The 15,703-nt window shown below is 35.5% G+C and overlaps 2 protein-coding genes across 4 annotated transcripts; one reads left to right on the forward strand and one right to left on the reverse strand.

The window, feature by feature from the left end:
- On the reverse strand, positions 45-2,832 carry LOC18614282 (4-hydroxy-tetrahydrodipicolinate synthase, chloroplastic). Of its 2 annotated transcripts, none has more exons than XM_007051965.2 (3): positions 2,313-2,832; positions 1,844-1,930; positions 45-1,194 (listed from the first exon to the last, which is right to left on the reverse strand). In XM_007051965.2, exons 1-3 carry the CDS (start codon positions 2,396-2,398, stop codon positions 267-269), a joined length of 1,101 nt encoding a protein of 366 aa, XP_007052027.2. In that variant the 5' UTR covers positions 2,399-2,832; the 3' UTR covers positions 45-266. The 2 variants fall into 2 exon arrangements, with proteins under 2 accessions (XP_007052027.2, XP_007052026.2); XM_007051964.2 differs by having other exon boundaries at positions 1,844-1,927; positions 2,313-2,831.
- Positions 5,337-13,400, forward strand: LOC18614283 (armadillo repeat-containing kinesin-like protein 2). 2 transcript variants are annotated; one of them, XM_007051969.2, is made up of 19 exons: positions 5,337-6,054; positions 6,151-6,251; positions 6,341-6,463; positions 6,651-6,836; positions 7,085-7,306; positions 7,442-7,595; positions 7,853-8,002; positions 8,176-8,264; positions 8,551-8,754; positions 8,905-9,027; positions 9,642-9,731; positions 9,883-10,014; positions 10,371-10,494; positions 10,582-10,674; positions 11,214-11,339; positions 11,484-11,609; positions 12,205-12,348; positions 12,635-12,763; positions 12,846-13,400. In XM_007051969.2, the coding sequence occupies exons 1-19, from the start codon at positions 5,868-5,870 to the stop codon at positions 13,004-13,006; spliced, it is 2,664 nt and encodes an 887-aa protein (XP_007052031.2). In that variant the 5' UTR covers positions 5,337-5,867; the 3' UTR covers positions 13,007-13,400. The 2 variants fall into 2 exon arrangements, with proteins under 2 accessions (XP_007052031.2, XP_007052030.2); XM_007051968.2 differs by having other exon boundaries at positions 5,338-6,054; positions 9,642-9,776.

Here is a 15,703-nt window from a genome sequence, read left to right on the forward strand (position 1 = left end):
TGAAGATAGTAACAGAAGTTTTACAGGTACAAGAAAGGCATGAATGATCCTTCCCCAAAACAATCCTTGCCTATAAATGGCGATGCAGAGAGGTACAAGGCAAACCAGTCCAAATAGGCAATACTCATTACTCAGCAGGCATCATATAAAAATATAGTACTACTGTTTTCTGTCATAATTTAAACAACCAGGTAGACTTTATTTGTAACTTTATAAACGAAAATTTAAAATTCCAAACTGGAAACTGAGACACCAATGACAACAGACTAATACCGCCCAACCAAGATGAAGTCATCATCATCAAGAACCTGAACATCTTTTTCTCCTACAAAATTCTGCCGCCCAATTTGCCTGACAAGATTAACAAATTCTACCCTCTTTGCCAGAGGAAGAGGTACATATGGTAACCTGAAAACTGGCCTCACAACCCCAAGTTGTGCAAGGGCTGTGTTTAGGCCAATGGGGTTGGGTTCCTCAAAGAGCCACTCAATCAGAGGTAAGAGCTTCACATTAAGCGAAGGGTTTTTCCCTCCAAACATTAGTTCTCGCATCAAACCTGGAATCAGGTTGCTTGTAACAGAAATTACCCCAGTAGCCCCATGGCTCCACCTAGCATCATGGCACTGATCATCATTCCCACTCCACACTACAATTCCATTATCTGTATACTGCTCAATCCGGTCATTTCCAACACATTCCTTAACACCGGCCAAGTTAGGACACTGTGCTACCGTATTGATGACACGTGGGGGAATATCTTGGCCAGTTCGTGATGGCACATTGTATATGATGGTGGGGCCCATTGGCAGCACACTATCAAAGTGAGAAACCAAGCCCTCCAGAGATGTTTTGCCATAGTAAGGATTGATGTGAAGAGCAGCATGCATTCCAACTGCAAAACCTTGTTCAGTGGCATGAATTGCTTCCCTTGTTGAGTTGCTTCCTGTGTTACCAATTACCTTAATTGATCCACCAAAACAGTTGACTGTATGACCAATAAGCATTATGTGTTCATCCCAGCTCATCAGCTGGCCCTCGCCAGTTGTGCCACCGACAATTACACCTTCAGCACCATTTTCAATTTGGATATTCACCAAGCCATCATAAGCTTCAAGATCAAACCTTCCATCAGGTAAATATGGGGTTTTGATAGCTGTTATCAATCGGAGAGATTTTATATCTTCTGATGATGTTCTGCAAACAGAAAACAGACAAAATCATCAACAGCAGCAATTGTTTCAGAAAGAAAGTTTCATTTCCAATAAGAGACTGCTCTCAACAACAATTTACAGCTGTTGGTAAACAAACTCTCCATCAATTAAGACACCAACAAAGTACATTCACATCACACAATGAAAATAAATTCCACAGACCCATTAGAACTAATATGTCATAGGCATTCTCCAAGTATGGCGCATTACACTCTTAACAACTCCAAACAGAAGATTATAACAAGTGTGAAGAGATTCTAATCAAAATTATGCATGGATAAGAACCAGGGTGTTCAAGTATGTTTATCTTGCATAAATCCCTTATGGTACCTCCAAGAGCTCCATAAGAGTGTAATAAAGGACACCTCTAGATAAAGGTATGAATAACAGAACAATGTCTCAGCATATATAAAGCATATTTGTTATAGCAGGGCAGCAATGAGATCTAGCAACAAAGAGACATATGAACAGAACCGAGATTGACATTTCAGGAACTTTTAATGCAAGTAGAAAAAATAGGTAGAGATTCAGTCCTTATCACAAAAATAATTGAGCAACAACAGGCAAGGCAACAAATTATTCTATCCAGTCAAACATCAATCAGATTCAGATAGTACAAAGACTATTATTACCTGTTTTTAACCTCAAAACTACGCATTGGGAGATGGAAATTAGGTATTACTGCTGCTTGTGGAGACCTCCATTTTGCATTTCTCCTGCTACATAGCAAACAAATAAGATGATGATCAAATTATGCAGATATAAATTTCAACTAAGATCAACTTTGCTTCCCATTAGCACCCATCAAGGATGATGTAACTTTAACACAAAACAAAAAAAAAAGCAAAATCTTTCAAACAAGTACTAAGATATCAACTGTTCTACAAAAAGAGAAACGGGCAAACAGAAAGATGACATAGAAGGAAAATATGCGATTATTCCATATCAAGTTATTGGCACCGACCAAAAGGAAAAATCATATAAGCAAAACGAATTCCCAGTTAATACCAAATAAGCCAACAAATAGTATAATTAATTAACCAAACTAACGACTGCCAATTAGAAAAAAAAAATATATCTTATATAGAGAGTGTTAAAAACCTCTTGTAATTATCGCCGCGATTGGGACGCGGAAACTGGTGAGTAGACTCTTCCAAGCGCACGCCATAGCTCTTCAAAGTAGCCATTTCTCAACGAGAAAAAACCAGATACACAGAACCCGAAGTCGTATCCCTGTTAGCCCAGACCCGGCCCAAACAAGAATAATCTACTAACGCTTTAATTTGGCTTCAGTAACAGTCTATACACTTTGAAGTTGAAAATGCGATGGTATCCAAGGGTGAAATGGAGATTTTTTTTTCTTCAGTGAATGGTAATGGTGATGACAGTTGAAATGGTGGTGATAATCGTGGTGGAGATGGTCGGTCGAACAGAGCGGAGGACCACGGCGGAGCTCACGCGACTGTTGTTGTTTTGAGCCATGACGTCAGATTCCGGTGATGAGATGGCAGGTGGTTTGAGAATTGAGTGACAGAGTTAGAAGAGTGGAGAAAGCAGGGGAGGCTGCTTGAATTTATGTGGCTCTTAGGGTTTTTTTGATTGTGGGGTGCTCGTCTGCGTGACGCGTGTGGCTGCTTACTTTCGTAATTTTGTGCCTACTTTCTTCATGCAGATTGGACAACTGCTGCTTTTGACTCGTGTTCTTGTTTTCCTTTTTTATTTTCCAAATAACGACTGCTTGACTAGTTTACCAGGACAATTTCAAATGTCTACTATTAATATTTATTTTTCTTCTAAATTTTAATTTTTTATTTTCAACATATTTAAAACTTATTTCTTGTTCGTTGAATGCTTGTGCTTTTATTTATTTTTAAATAATAAAATAAAATGTTGAAGAGGAAATATATACAACTTGCATTAATATAAAAATAAAGAGTTTTACATCCTTTACTTATTATGGAATCAAAATTGAATGACATAATATATAAAAAAATTTTGTATTATTTAAAAAATTTTAAATAATTCTATATTTTTCTATTTCATTAATAAAATCTTTATATTTTACTTTCAATCAACTAAAATTTTATGATTAATTCTTATATTATGTAATACTGATATAATGTGTTAACATATCAAAATAGATAGTATCATGACAATAACATGACCACATGATATAAAAAAATGTATCATTTTAATTAGAGAATTAGTCGATTGTTAATAAACTTATTTGATTTAAAATAAAAAACACATGCACTTTATTAAATACAATAAAAAATAAAAGCTATTTAATTTTATTAAATAATTTATGAATTTTTAAAAGCATTTATACCAAATTAAATCTATGACTGATATTAATTTTTTCATTAATTTAGGAGTCCAGTGAAAATAAAAATACTATGGAGTAACCTCATTTTTTAATTTAAAAGTTGGTATTAATCAAATCTTAAAAAAAAAAAAAACCTTTAGTGTTTATTACAAATGTATCAAAAAAAGGTCCATTGAAGCCCAGCCCGATAGATGGGAAGCCTATCCAGTCTTGATTTTATCCGGGCTTTCACCACATGAATTAAATTTATCAAAAGTATAAAGTATTTATATTGAAGTATTTGATTCATTAATCTATAAAGTCGAGCTTAGGTTTAAAAAGACTGTTAACCAAAGTCACTTTACCTAGTTTTAAACTCTTTAGTCTTTATGGTTCCCTAATTTCGAAATACTAAATTACGAAGCCATGTGGATCCCTTTGATATTAGCAAAGTTATGTAATTCAAATTAGAAATTCAAATGTAACGTGTTTAAAGAAAAATAATACTATAAAGTTAAATAATGTACATGTATATTTACTAAAGGCGTGGGATGTTCAAAAAAGAAGATACATTCATTTATTATGGTTTAGGCCATATATAGTGATGAAATTAAGACCCCATGGTTCAAAATCACAAAGGTACAACACTCAAATTCACAATAGGTTAATACATGATCCTATACTAATTGTATAATCCTTGGTCTTAAATCTCACTTGCCAATTTCTCAGCAGCTACTTGTGCATAAACCATAAAAACTACGAAATGTTTTTAAAAATTGTATTAATTATATATTTAAATAGATTTTTATGTTAAAAAATTATTCTTTTATTATATCTGCACAAGTACCTAGTTTATAATAGAAAATTAATATTTTTTTGTTTATATTATATATGACATAATCGTATAACTGTTAATTTTTTGTTATAAATTAAGAGTTATGTTAGTATAATAAAAAATATATAATATTTAGTACAAATCAAAATATAAAGATTTCTTTAGTTATAATAAAAATTTGTGATTTCAAATGTATACTTTAATATAATTTAAGAAAATTTTGTTGTTATTGTTGTTGTTTAAGCTTATAAAACACTAAGTTAAAACCCAACATTTTGTCACTATTTTATTTTTTTCCATTTGTTTGACTAAGTGATTACTTGGAAGGAAAACTAAAACACCTTTTGTTTTAATAATCAAGTCAATTCCTCCACCAGAATCAGAAAAAGATGTGTCAATTGTCTTATTGACGAAGTTAATTGGCACTGTCGTCCCATTATTTATTTATTTTTGATTTTGATTATGTTTAGGCTGCTAGCTTCCCACAATCCCACTTCACTTCTTGATTTCTATAGCCCATCCCCCTCTCTCTGACTTTTCATTTCGATTTGAAGGTACCTTTATGGTACTCATAGCCCCATCATTCGTTTAATTCAAGCGTGAAGTCCCCATCCTCCAACTTTAATATTTAAAAGTTATGACTTTTCTTAAGTAGATCATGTTGTTAGGTAAAATGACAACGCACTATATCTTAGCGGTTAGTACAAACTTGTCTCCTCTTCCTTTTTATGACTATTAGTATATATATATATATATATATATATATATATAAAATCAATAGAGTCATAAAATATATTTTCATAAAAAATTTCGTTAATATTTGATAATATTATCAGTATGTAATATTTAATATATATCATTATTTACTCACAAAATATAATCTCATGAACATATAGTAATAAAAATTTAAAAAAGTTGCACTATAAATATTAAAAAAAAATCTTATGTTTGGCCTTTTAACATGGTAAACCAAAAGGTTCAAAGCGACGAATCGAGCTTCAAACACGGACAAAGTCGGTGGTAAGATACTGTACGAAGCGAACAGAAAGAGTTGGCTGCCAGTTTTTAAAGCTTCCAGCTTTATCGATCGTGAGAGATGAAGGGCAATTTTGTCACTTTGAAGGAACCGCCGCGCTGGCCGCTTCACGACCAACTGGCGGAATTTAAGCGGCCCAATTGATCCAGTACCAATAATGGTTCGTTTTCTAACAAAATCACCGCAAAGTGACGAAAAGGGGACAAAAAAACAACGCAGAGAAGAGTATTTTGGTAATTTCGGAAATTTTAACTTTGAGAGGGGTGGGGCCATGAAGCCGTGACCGTCTCTGTTTCTTCCCAACACAGTGGGTCCCTTTCTCCCCTCTCCCTCCATCATCCCTTTGTTTTGAACGAAATCCAATTCCGACACCGAAAATTAGCACTGTAACTGCGCCTGTTTTCTATTTTAATTCATTGCTTTAAAATTTTTTTAAAACAAGCCAAACTCAAAAGAGTAAAAAAATAAAGAAAACAAGTGATGGCTTCCGGTGCTAATAGAAATGGTATGCACAAGGGAACAGTTAAGCCTCCCAGTGCAGCAAATTCATCAAATCTCAAGTCATCTTCGTTCAAATCAAGACTGCCTCCTTCAAATCAGTCTCCAGGATCTGCTCTTCGCCGGACCAACTCCGCTTCTTTCACCGCCGCAGCCAGAGACGACGGAGGTTAGCTTTTCCTTTTATTTGATTCCAGAATGCGATTTTCGAACAAAGCTAAATATTAATAAGTATGTTTTAATTTGCTTGCTTTTTTTTTTTCAGTGCCAGGAAGAGTTCGAGTAGCCGTTAGATTACGGCCGCGAAATGCGGAAGAGTTGGTTGCAGACGCAGATTTTGCCGATTGCGTTGAATTACAACCTGAGGTGAAATTTAAGAACTCTCATTTTCAGTTTAGTTACCCTGGCTCTAGATGGTTATAATTTTTTTTTACTTTTTTTGTTATTATTTGTAGCTTAAGAGGCTTAAACTTAGGAAGAACAATTGGGATTCAGAAACATACGAGTTTGATGAAGTGCTTACCGAATTCGCTTCGCAGAAACGTGTCTATGAAGTTGTTGCTAAGCCTGTTGTAGAGGTTTGTTTCATTTTGAAACATTTTCTTAGTTTTATATTATAATGTCATTGAAATTATGCGCGTGTAATATTATGTTGTATCCCTAAATCATCTTTTTCATTTGCCTTAACGAGCAAGAAGTCCTTATATGGATATGACTTGTTTAGTCTTATGAGACTATCTATTGATGCTGCTTTGGCGTTTGCAGAGTGTTCTGGATGGTTACAATGGGACTGTTATGGCTTATGGGCAGACTGGAACTGGGAAAACTTTTACTCTCGGACGATTGGGTGAGGAAGATACCTCTGCTCGTGGAATAATGGTGCGCTCAATGGAGGAGATTTTAGCAAATGTTTCTCTGGAAACAGATTCTGTCACTGTTTCATATTTGCAGGTTGTTAGGCTCATGATTTTTATTTTATTAACGCTCAATTGTGCAATTATTTCAATGCGATTTCTTTGATGGCATTGTGTCTATGCAATGCGTTATTTTGTATTTACTGCTTATTGGATTTTGAATTTTTCTTTTTGTTCCATTACATGTTGTCTGATATCTTTATTAAACTTCTGTATATATTCCTGTTGGGCTTGTGTGTTATCAGTAAGAATTTTTATGAGTTTATTTTCAATGTGTCATTGTAGCTTTACATGGAGGCTATCCAGGATCTCCTTGATCCGGCAAATGATAATATTTCCATAGTGGAAGATCCCAAAACTGGAGATGTTTCTTTACCAGGGGCAACTCATGTAGAAATTAGGGATGAGCATAGTTTTTTGGAGCTGTTGAGATTAGGGGAAGCTCATCGAATCGCGGCAAATACAAAGTTGAATACTGAATCTTCTCGCAGTCATGCTATTTTGATGGTGACTAATTTTTCTCTTCTGCTCTTCCCATTCCCAGTCTCTATGAGCCATTTTTTCATAATCTTACCTGTAGTTGTTTATGCTGTTGTATTATCCTTTTAGTGAAGTATTAAATATTTAACCATCTTAGTGCAGGTACATGTTAAGAGATCAGTTTTGGGAGCGGAAGATGCAATTCCAAGTGAAATAGACAAGTCTTCTCACTTTGTAAAACCTCCAAAGCCTCTTGTCCGGAAAAGCAAGCTGGTTTTGGTAGATTTGGCAGGTTCAGAACGTATTCACAAGTCAGGTGCATACCATGGCTTTTTTTTTTCCCCTCCCGTTGCAAGTTGATTGCATACTGCATTTTGGAGAGCATTTTTTTTTCCTTCACCATCTAAACTTGTTGAGCATTGCATCTGGCCGGTATTGATGTCCTCTCCTGATAAATTTTACTTGTTTAGCCTATTCCTACCTATATAGCTGTAGACTTCCCCAAGTGCTGGAAATGCAATGAGTTGGATTCCTTAGGTAGATGGTGAATTTGATTCACTCTGCTTTTGGCAGGAAGTGAGGGACACATGTTGGAGGAAGCTAAGTCTATTAACCTTTCACTGAGTGCTTTGGGGAAGTGCATTAACGCTTTAGCAGAGAATAGTGCTCATGTGCCAGTTCGTGATTCAAAACTTACAAGGCTGCTCAGAGATTCATTTGGAGGTGAGTTATCTTCTATGTTCACATAAGTCAATACGTGTCTGGGCTTTTGACCTGACCTAGGCTTTTAAGATGATTTTTACGATATATATTTTTTATGCATTTCTTTTGGACATTTTATCTAGTAAGTTGAATGCTTTCTAGAGTTATTATGAGATAGATTCCATGTACTGCAGGCACTGCCAGAACCTCACTAATTGTGACCATTGGCCCCTCCCCACGGCATCGAGGAGAGACTGCTAGTACAATATTGTTTGGCCAAAGGGTGAGTTCTTATATCAAAAAGGGCTCAAACTATAACCGATCATGCATTTACTCTGCGTAATATCTGCTATCAAACAACTGGCCAATTATAAAGTAAAGACACTTTGGTCAAGATGCAACGTATTTATATTTGACCTATCTTTCCATCCTTGTTTGAATAGCTCGATTTCATTTCATGACATTTATTTCATCTGTTCATTTCTTTATGTCTTGTGTAATGTTGTCTCCAATATATGTAGAAATAGGATGGTTTTACTTGACCGTTTGCGTTACTCCATTTCTTACAGGCTATGAAAGTGGAGAACATGCTGAGAATAAAGGAAGAGTTTGATTATAAGAGCTTGGCTAGAAGGCTCGAAATACAGCTGGACAAGCTCATTGCAGAAAATGAAAGGCAACAGAAAGCTTTTGATGATGAAGTTGAAAGAATAAACTTAGAAGCACAAAACCGTGTTTCTGAGGTTGAGAGAGATTTCACAGATGCGTTAGAGGTTAGTTCAGCAATTCATCATTTTCCAGATTTGTGATTCTTTCACCTCATGGTTTTCTTATTTTTAGTTGTTTTGAAACACTTACTTGCTTGAGAGTGTGATATGTTGATGATATGTTGATGCTGAACTTCTAGTGCGTTCCTTTTGCAGAAGGAGCGGCTAAAGTGCCAGATGGAATATATGGAATCAGTTAAGAAGCTTGAGGAAAAGATGATAGAAAATCAAAGAAAGCATGGATGCGATGGCTTCATGAACGATAAATGTAATGGGAAGGTACTCTGCATCAAGGACCATATCTTGTGTCATCTCAAATTTTTTACATTATTTCATGACTAGCCATTTGGGCCCCATTTTCTCTGTCAGGCATGCAATTTATTTTCATTAACATCATCAAGGATTTTTTTGCGTTATTTTTGCAGCTTTACTATTACATATGTTCCATGTGTTTAGAAATGTAGTAGCAATTAATGCCTCATTATTGGAGCTAGTCTTTCTAATTTTTCTGGGGCATGTGTCCATTGATCAGATTTTTGTCCCATATTGTCTCAGCCATTTTTAAAAGCAATTTTAAAAGTTCTTTCTTTTTTCTTTTACATGAGTTTATTGGAAGATATGATGAACCCAAACTTGCTTTGATCTATCTTACTTGTCAATTTTTGAAATGTATATTAATTTCTTGTTGTTAACTCGGATGGCTGATCCAATGTAGTGGTAAACGACTCTGTTTTTGTTGTTGTTGTTGTTGTACGCATATTAGTTGCATGATGATGAAACTACAAAGGCTTTATTTGTAGCAAATGAGTTGGTATTACTATTTGTACATAGGATTGTGGGCCATCTTGTGTTTGTATTGTGTTAACCTTTTTTGTCTTCATCATAATTTTCAGGGGCCTGGTTTTTCCATTGCTGAGGATGTTGCTGAGGTCAAAAAGCTGCTTGAGAAAGAAATTAATATGAGAAAGGAAGCTGAAGAGGAGGTAAACAAACTTAAAAGTCAATTACGGCAGTGCACAGATTCAGGGGTATGCTTGTTATGCGGATACTGAATACATTTATCTCAAATTCTCTGAGCTTCTATTGACTTCTAGATGAGGAATTGGTTGTATGAGGATTATTTTGGTATATTAGGCAGGTGGAGCTGCTGAAATATTAAAGCTCCAAAAAGCTCTGGAGGATGAGGGTCATCAAAAAAAGAAGCTTGAAGAAGAAATAATAATACTAAGAAGTCAGATGTTACAACTGACTTTTGAAGCTGAGCAGGTACTGGAATCGTGGAAGTTAAGCATGCTTTTATGCCATTATTAACTTATCATTAATACAATTGATGCTCGATGTATATGTATTTTGACTTGTTGAGTATTTGAGCTTTCAACTGATGATCTAGTATCTGGTCACAATATCAACTCCCTGGCTTTTTCCATTTTGCTGCTTGCATTGAACTTCCCTTAGAATTACTGAATCACACTTCTATGTGATAGCTTTTCCCTTCAAAGCGCTTGAGTGACAATTTCATGCATTATTATCTATGTGACTTAGCATTCTTGTCCATCATTGGCATCAAACACAAGCACACATTTATGCTGGTTAACCATTTCATTTTTATTTTACATATGTAGATGAGAAGGTGTCTTGGAAGAGGTGGATCTGGAAATGCTTATACTGGTCTAGATTCTCCCATGTCTCAAGTTAGGGACTCTTTAAATGGACATAAGACACCAGTTGCTGCACTATTCGAACAAGGTGGTAAAATAGTTTTTATGTCATAATATCCCTTAAACACTTTTGTTGTTTATGTATTTCTTATTGTTCCTTCTATCAATTCACCAGTTGGACTGCAAAAGATCTTGGCTTTGCTTGAGTCAGAAGATCCCAATGTACGCATTCATGCCGTAAAAGTAGTGGCCAACCTAGCAGCTGAAGGTGAGTAAGAGTTTTGATTTCATGTGCTGTTACTTAAGGTGCCCTGCATGGGGAGTTGATGGATTAGTTGTATATCTTTTCGTTGTATAGTCTTTCTGTGGGAAGAATTGGTTGTAGAAGTGCCTTGGGTGCTAATTGCTTATTCTCCTGTTACAGAGTGATTATGGGTGAAAATAATCACAATATGTAAGCTTTAAAAATCAAACATTAGACCCCTGCATATTACCTTGTTTGTTGCTTTAGCAACTGCACCAGTCTGCTTCTGTTGGTTAGCCAAACTAGTATTGCTACCCTTTTTTGTCTGAAGAGGGTTCATCGTTCCTCCTGTTGTAAAAGGAGTAATTGTTCAAAGAAGTTCAGTTCGTGTAATGTTAATTTGCTTTTTGTAAGTGTTATCCACAGGTAAATCTGTGTTTGACAAGCTTTATCGATGATCAATGCATAAACAAAATTGTCTTATGTCTTTTTATGCATAGAGACATGTTTGACTTGTTTTTGTTTTTGTAAGTAATGAGGTGTACTTTCCATGTACTGAACAGAAGCAAACCAGGAAAGGATTGTTGAAGCTGGTGGTCTTACTTCCTTGCTGATGCTTCTCAGAAGCTATGAGGATGAAACTGTTCACAGAGTAGCAGCAGGTGCAATTGCCAATCTTGCGATGAATGGTAATTGTTCTTTAATATTCTTCATATAGTTTTGAGTACAGCAATTTTGCTTTAAATTGGTGTCATTGCTCAAGGGTTTGGCTACCGATTGGTTCTGAGTTCCGACTACATGGGTTTAATATTGTTTCCTTTCTGGCAAAGCAGAAGCCAATCAAGAACTCATAATGGTACAAGGGGGAATCAGTTTGTTGTCTATGACAGCATCTGATGCTGAGGATCCTCAGACTCTACGCATGGTTGCTGGAGCTATAGCTAACCTATGTGGCAATGGTATACGGCATTTTCTTTTGCGTCACTCTTTCTAATAAGTTTTTGGTTCTTACATTATAATGGTTTTAGAACCTTTCCTTTGGTGACTGAAAGAAGGAACTCTTCCATAAATAAATATATAAAAGAAATGAACTGTAATAAGGGTAATCAGGTGATCATTAGCAAATGTGTAAGACAAACATTTCAATAAGGAAATTTTGGCACCATGTTCCAATCATCTGTATGATTATTGATTGCTATTATCATATAACTTGATATGTGCTTAAATAAAGCTACTGCATGAAGAATTTCTTGGTCATTGTGAGGTTGTTCATTGCATGCATTACTTTGCTGCTTCCATTCCATTTATTTATTAAGTGCATCATCTATGATATGAACACTGTTGAAGTTAAGAAGAGGCATGATGGTCGGTATCTCACAGGGATTTTTCATGCCTTTGGCTTCGTCATTTAGGCTTCCAGGATAAATTGTAGTTATGCTTATAGTGGTTAAACCACTTAATAGAATTGTTCTTGAATTTAAATCCTGTTTCTTGGGAAGGCTTGAAGTGGGCTGCTTTTCCTGCCTCTCACACATTCTCTCGTGCTTCTTCCAGATAAGCTACAATCGAAGCTGAGGTCTGAAGGTGGAATTAAGGCCCTGCTGGGAATGGTGAGATGCGGACATCTAGATGTTCTTTCCCAAGTTGCACGTGGAATTGCCAATTTTGCAAAATGCGAATCCCGCGCATCTACTAATGGTAAGTCTTCAATCTGTTGCATGCCATTGTGTGATAATTGACTGGTGGAGTTAATTGTTCCTTTTAATTATCTTGTGGAGGGGATGGGAATTGGTTAATTTGTGTTTCGATATGACCATAACTCGCTTTATTCTGAAGTTTGAACCTGATTTAAGCTGTGTAATGTTTTCAAACCATATATTCTTTCATGATCATTTAGCTTAATAGCATCTGGCACAAAATGGTGTCAACATAGGTCTTTTGTCTTGTTTAGCATCATCTTATGTCTACTTGTGCCCTACTCCAGGTATAAAAAGTGGGAGATCACTTCTTATTGATGATGGTGCACTTCCATGGATTGTGCAAAATGCTAATAATGATTCTGCACCCATTAGGCGACACATTGAGCTTGCCCTATGCCATTTGGCGCAGCATGGTAAGTTGAATTTCTTCTCCATTATAAATGATCAATCTCTGTTAGACACATTTCTTGAAGGATTTCATTTTTAAAATTTCAGAAGTTAATGCAAAGGACATGATATGTGGAGGTGCCCTCTGGGAGCTGGTTCGTATATCACAGGACTGTTCTCGAGAGGACATCAGGAGTCTTGCTCGTCGAACTTTGAATTCGAGCCCCGTATTTCGAGCTGAAATGCGACGGCTAAGGATAGAGTTGTGATCTAGTCAAAAGTTCGATGTAGGGATATGCGTAAAATCTCGCCACTGTATAGGCTAAGGTTGAGAGTATTTATACCCTTAGCTGAAAGATCATCAAGGGGGCACTTGGTTCCGCACAATTTTTATTTCGAAGGAAATGTGCAGTGGGTTTGTAATATATGTTTTCTAGTTTCTTCATTGAGCTTTTAGCATATCTGTAGGTAAATGCAGAAAAAACCGAAAAGGGTGGGATCCTTGAAGAAAAATTTTGTAGGTGATTGAGTTGAGTGAGTCAAATTTTCATTTTCTTCATATATTTGCTTTTCTAATAGAAGTGGGATTCACTCCTTACGTATTCACTACTTGTATAATGAAACTGAGTTATATATAGTAGCAACGAAATTCTTCGTTCGTTATTCCTGTCGAGCAAGTCTGATATTCTCTCTTTCGCTTTGGCCTCAGGTTTCGCCAAAAGGTGGTAGAAAGAGTTAGAAAGGTAAGAGAACTGATTGAATGGTAAGCCCAGAACAAGCCATGTAATTTGGAAGGGCATTGATTAATTAAAACAGAAATGAATGCCAAAGTGGTAATGGATAAACAAGATTGCCAATTGCCTTTAAGGGATGATTTATGAACTTTTGTCAGCATTAGGATACAAAGAAATGTGTACATTTACATTAATTTGATCTCAAACTCCAACCACCACCCTTCAATTGTATATGGCTTTGGTCTCTGCCGCTGTGATTCAATGGGTTTTAGGTTCATTCTCTTCTCTCAACGATAGACATTCCTCAACTTAGAAAGATTTTTAAGGGGGAGAGAGCCTCCATTGTCCATTGTATATGGCTTACTCTACAGTTTGACAATTATCAGTTTTTATTTCAGGACTAACCTATTATTTCATTCAAACTATGATATAAATTTTGGATCTTTTTTATTTAAAGAAAATATAGATGATAAAATTAATAAATACAGTTATTAGAACTAACTGTTACTAAATGAAAGTAATTTTTAATAAATATAAATTTGAATTTTTTAATTCTATCAATAATAATTTACTAATTTTTCTTAAATGAATAAGATAATAAAACAGCATCCTAATTTAAACGAAATATTAAGATGAATCCTAATATGAAAATTTTAACCAACATTAAATTCTAAACAGCGTATTTAGTCGTAAAAGAAAAAAATTAGCAATATAATATATACATATCTATATATATATTAGATAAACTCCATGTCATGACAAATGAAGCACATGTCAAATCGCAGGGATACCCTCCCAAGCCCGACTCACCAAATGTTGCTTTTGAACATCAACTCATTAGTGAATGGTTTGGCAAAAGCAGGGATCCTAGTCCTACCACTAAAAAACCTTTTTGTTATTGGGTTAAGTCCAATCTCTTACCCCTCTCTACCTCTTCTCAACCTCGCAGTAAGGTGGGGTGATGGATGGATGGATGTGTTAATGGCTAGTCTACAAAATGGCCATTATTATGCTTTGCTATTTGAGTTTCATGAGATATATGGCTACCAAAAAGGGAAAAGCAGAAGGTAAAAAATAACGGAATCTTAATATTTTATGCAGTGATAATCATTGAAGTGTAGTTCAAAGAATCAAAGAGATCGATGTTAATCATGAAGAACCGGAATGGCATTGTCTCAAAGCACATTAGACAGATACATGGTCCACCAAAATTATTACTTCCAACTTGTAACAAACTCTCAAGCTGATATATTCATTTTATATTGGCAGTTCGGATTAAAAACCTTGTACTCTGCAAACTTTGCAAACAAAATCATCCCCTAGGGTGACACCAAAAAATGTCAAATGGTTTTCTATCTCGATTAATTTATGAATTCAAAGAGCTGAAAAGATGAAGATAACTAGCTTTAAGATCCATCCAATGTTCTGGAATAATTTTCATCGGTCTTACAAGATTAAGCAAAACCCAAATTTAAGATCGGTTGGCTAGCTAGGAAAAAAACATACGTGAAAGATCAAATTTAGGGTTAATGAGAAAACCCAGAAAGCAGGGTTGATACATAATGCGCGTGTGGGAAACAAAAATGCATGCATTGTTAAGAGCTCTAGCAAATATTCAGATTAAGAAAAATTAGAACTGCAAGAGAACTCTCAGAAAATTATTTATAGATAAATATATCGTACATGCAATGCAACTGATGATGATGACCTCTGATAATGAGAAGAAATGGGGAAGTCTAAAAGATATAAAAGAACCCAAGGAGGAACTGGTGAAGTTTCAGGTTGGAGAACTTGCAGAGAGAGCTAGGGTTTAAAAGCTCTAAGAAAGCATAGCTCTAAGAAAGTATATCCATTACAGAATCAAGACAAACTCTTTGCTTTGCATAAGCAAAGAACTTACCTCCTACCCCTTTTGCTTGTATGGTGGCAGTGACAGTTTTTTTCAAGAGAAAGAGAGAGAGAGAGAGAGAGAGAGGAGGAGAAGGAAATNAAGAAGAAGAGAGAGAGAGAGAGAGAGAGAGAGGGAGAGAAGGGAAAACTTTAACGCTTGAGATCAGTTTGTCCTGGTTATCCGTATGTAAAATGGTCACCTCGAGAAGGAGCTTTTTTTTTTTTAACAGAGCAGCGCACGTGTAACCCAGTACCCAATGTTCATCTCTGATTCCATAATGAACCCTAGGCAGTCAGAAAGAGAAAAAAAAAAAGATACTTACAAAGAAAAAAGACAGCAAA

The sequence above is a fragment of the Theobroma cacao genome, chromosome 1 (assembly GCF_000208745.1).
Source record: "Theobroma cacao cultivar B97-61/B2 chromosome 1, Criollo_cocoa_genome_V2, whole genome shotgun sequence".
Classification (NCBI taxonomy): Eukaryota; Viridiplantae; Streptophyta; class Magnoliopsida; order Malvales; family Malvaceae; genus Theobroma; species Theobroma cacao.

What these genes read in the sequence shown, in the direction of transcription:
- LOC18614282 (XM_007051965.2), bottom strand. Translation starts at nt 2,398, where the DNA reads ATGGCTACTTTGAAGAGCTATGGCGTGCGCTTGGAAGAGTCTACTCAC. An exon ending in CGCGGCGATAATTACAAGAG is followed by an intron (nt 1,931 to 2,312) that starts GTTTTTAACACT and finishes TTTGCTATGTAG; the next exon opens with CAGGAGAAATGCAAAATGGA. An exon ending in AGTTTTGAGGTTAAAAACAG is followed by an intron (nt 1,195 to 1,843) that starts GTAATAATAGTC and finishes TTCTGTTTGCAG; the next exon opens with AACATCATCAGAAGATATAA.
- LOC18614283 (XM_007051968.2), top strand. Translation starts at nt 5,868, where the DNA reads ATGGCTTCCGGTGCTAATAGAAATGGTATGCACAAGGGAACAGTTAAG. An exon ending in TTGCTAAGCCTGTTGTAGAG is followed by an intron (nt 6,464 to 6,650) that starts GTTTGTTTCATT and finishes TGGCGTTTGCAG; the next exon opens with AGTGTTCTGGATGGTTACAA. An exon ending in ACGATAAATGTAATGGGAAG is followed by an intron (nt 9,028 to 9,641) that starts GTACTCTGCATC and finishes CATAATTTTCAG; the next exon opens with GGGCCTGGTTTTTCCATTGC.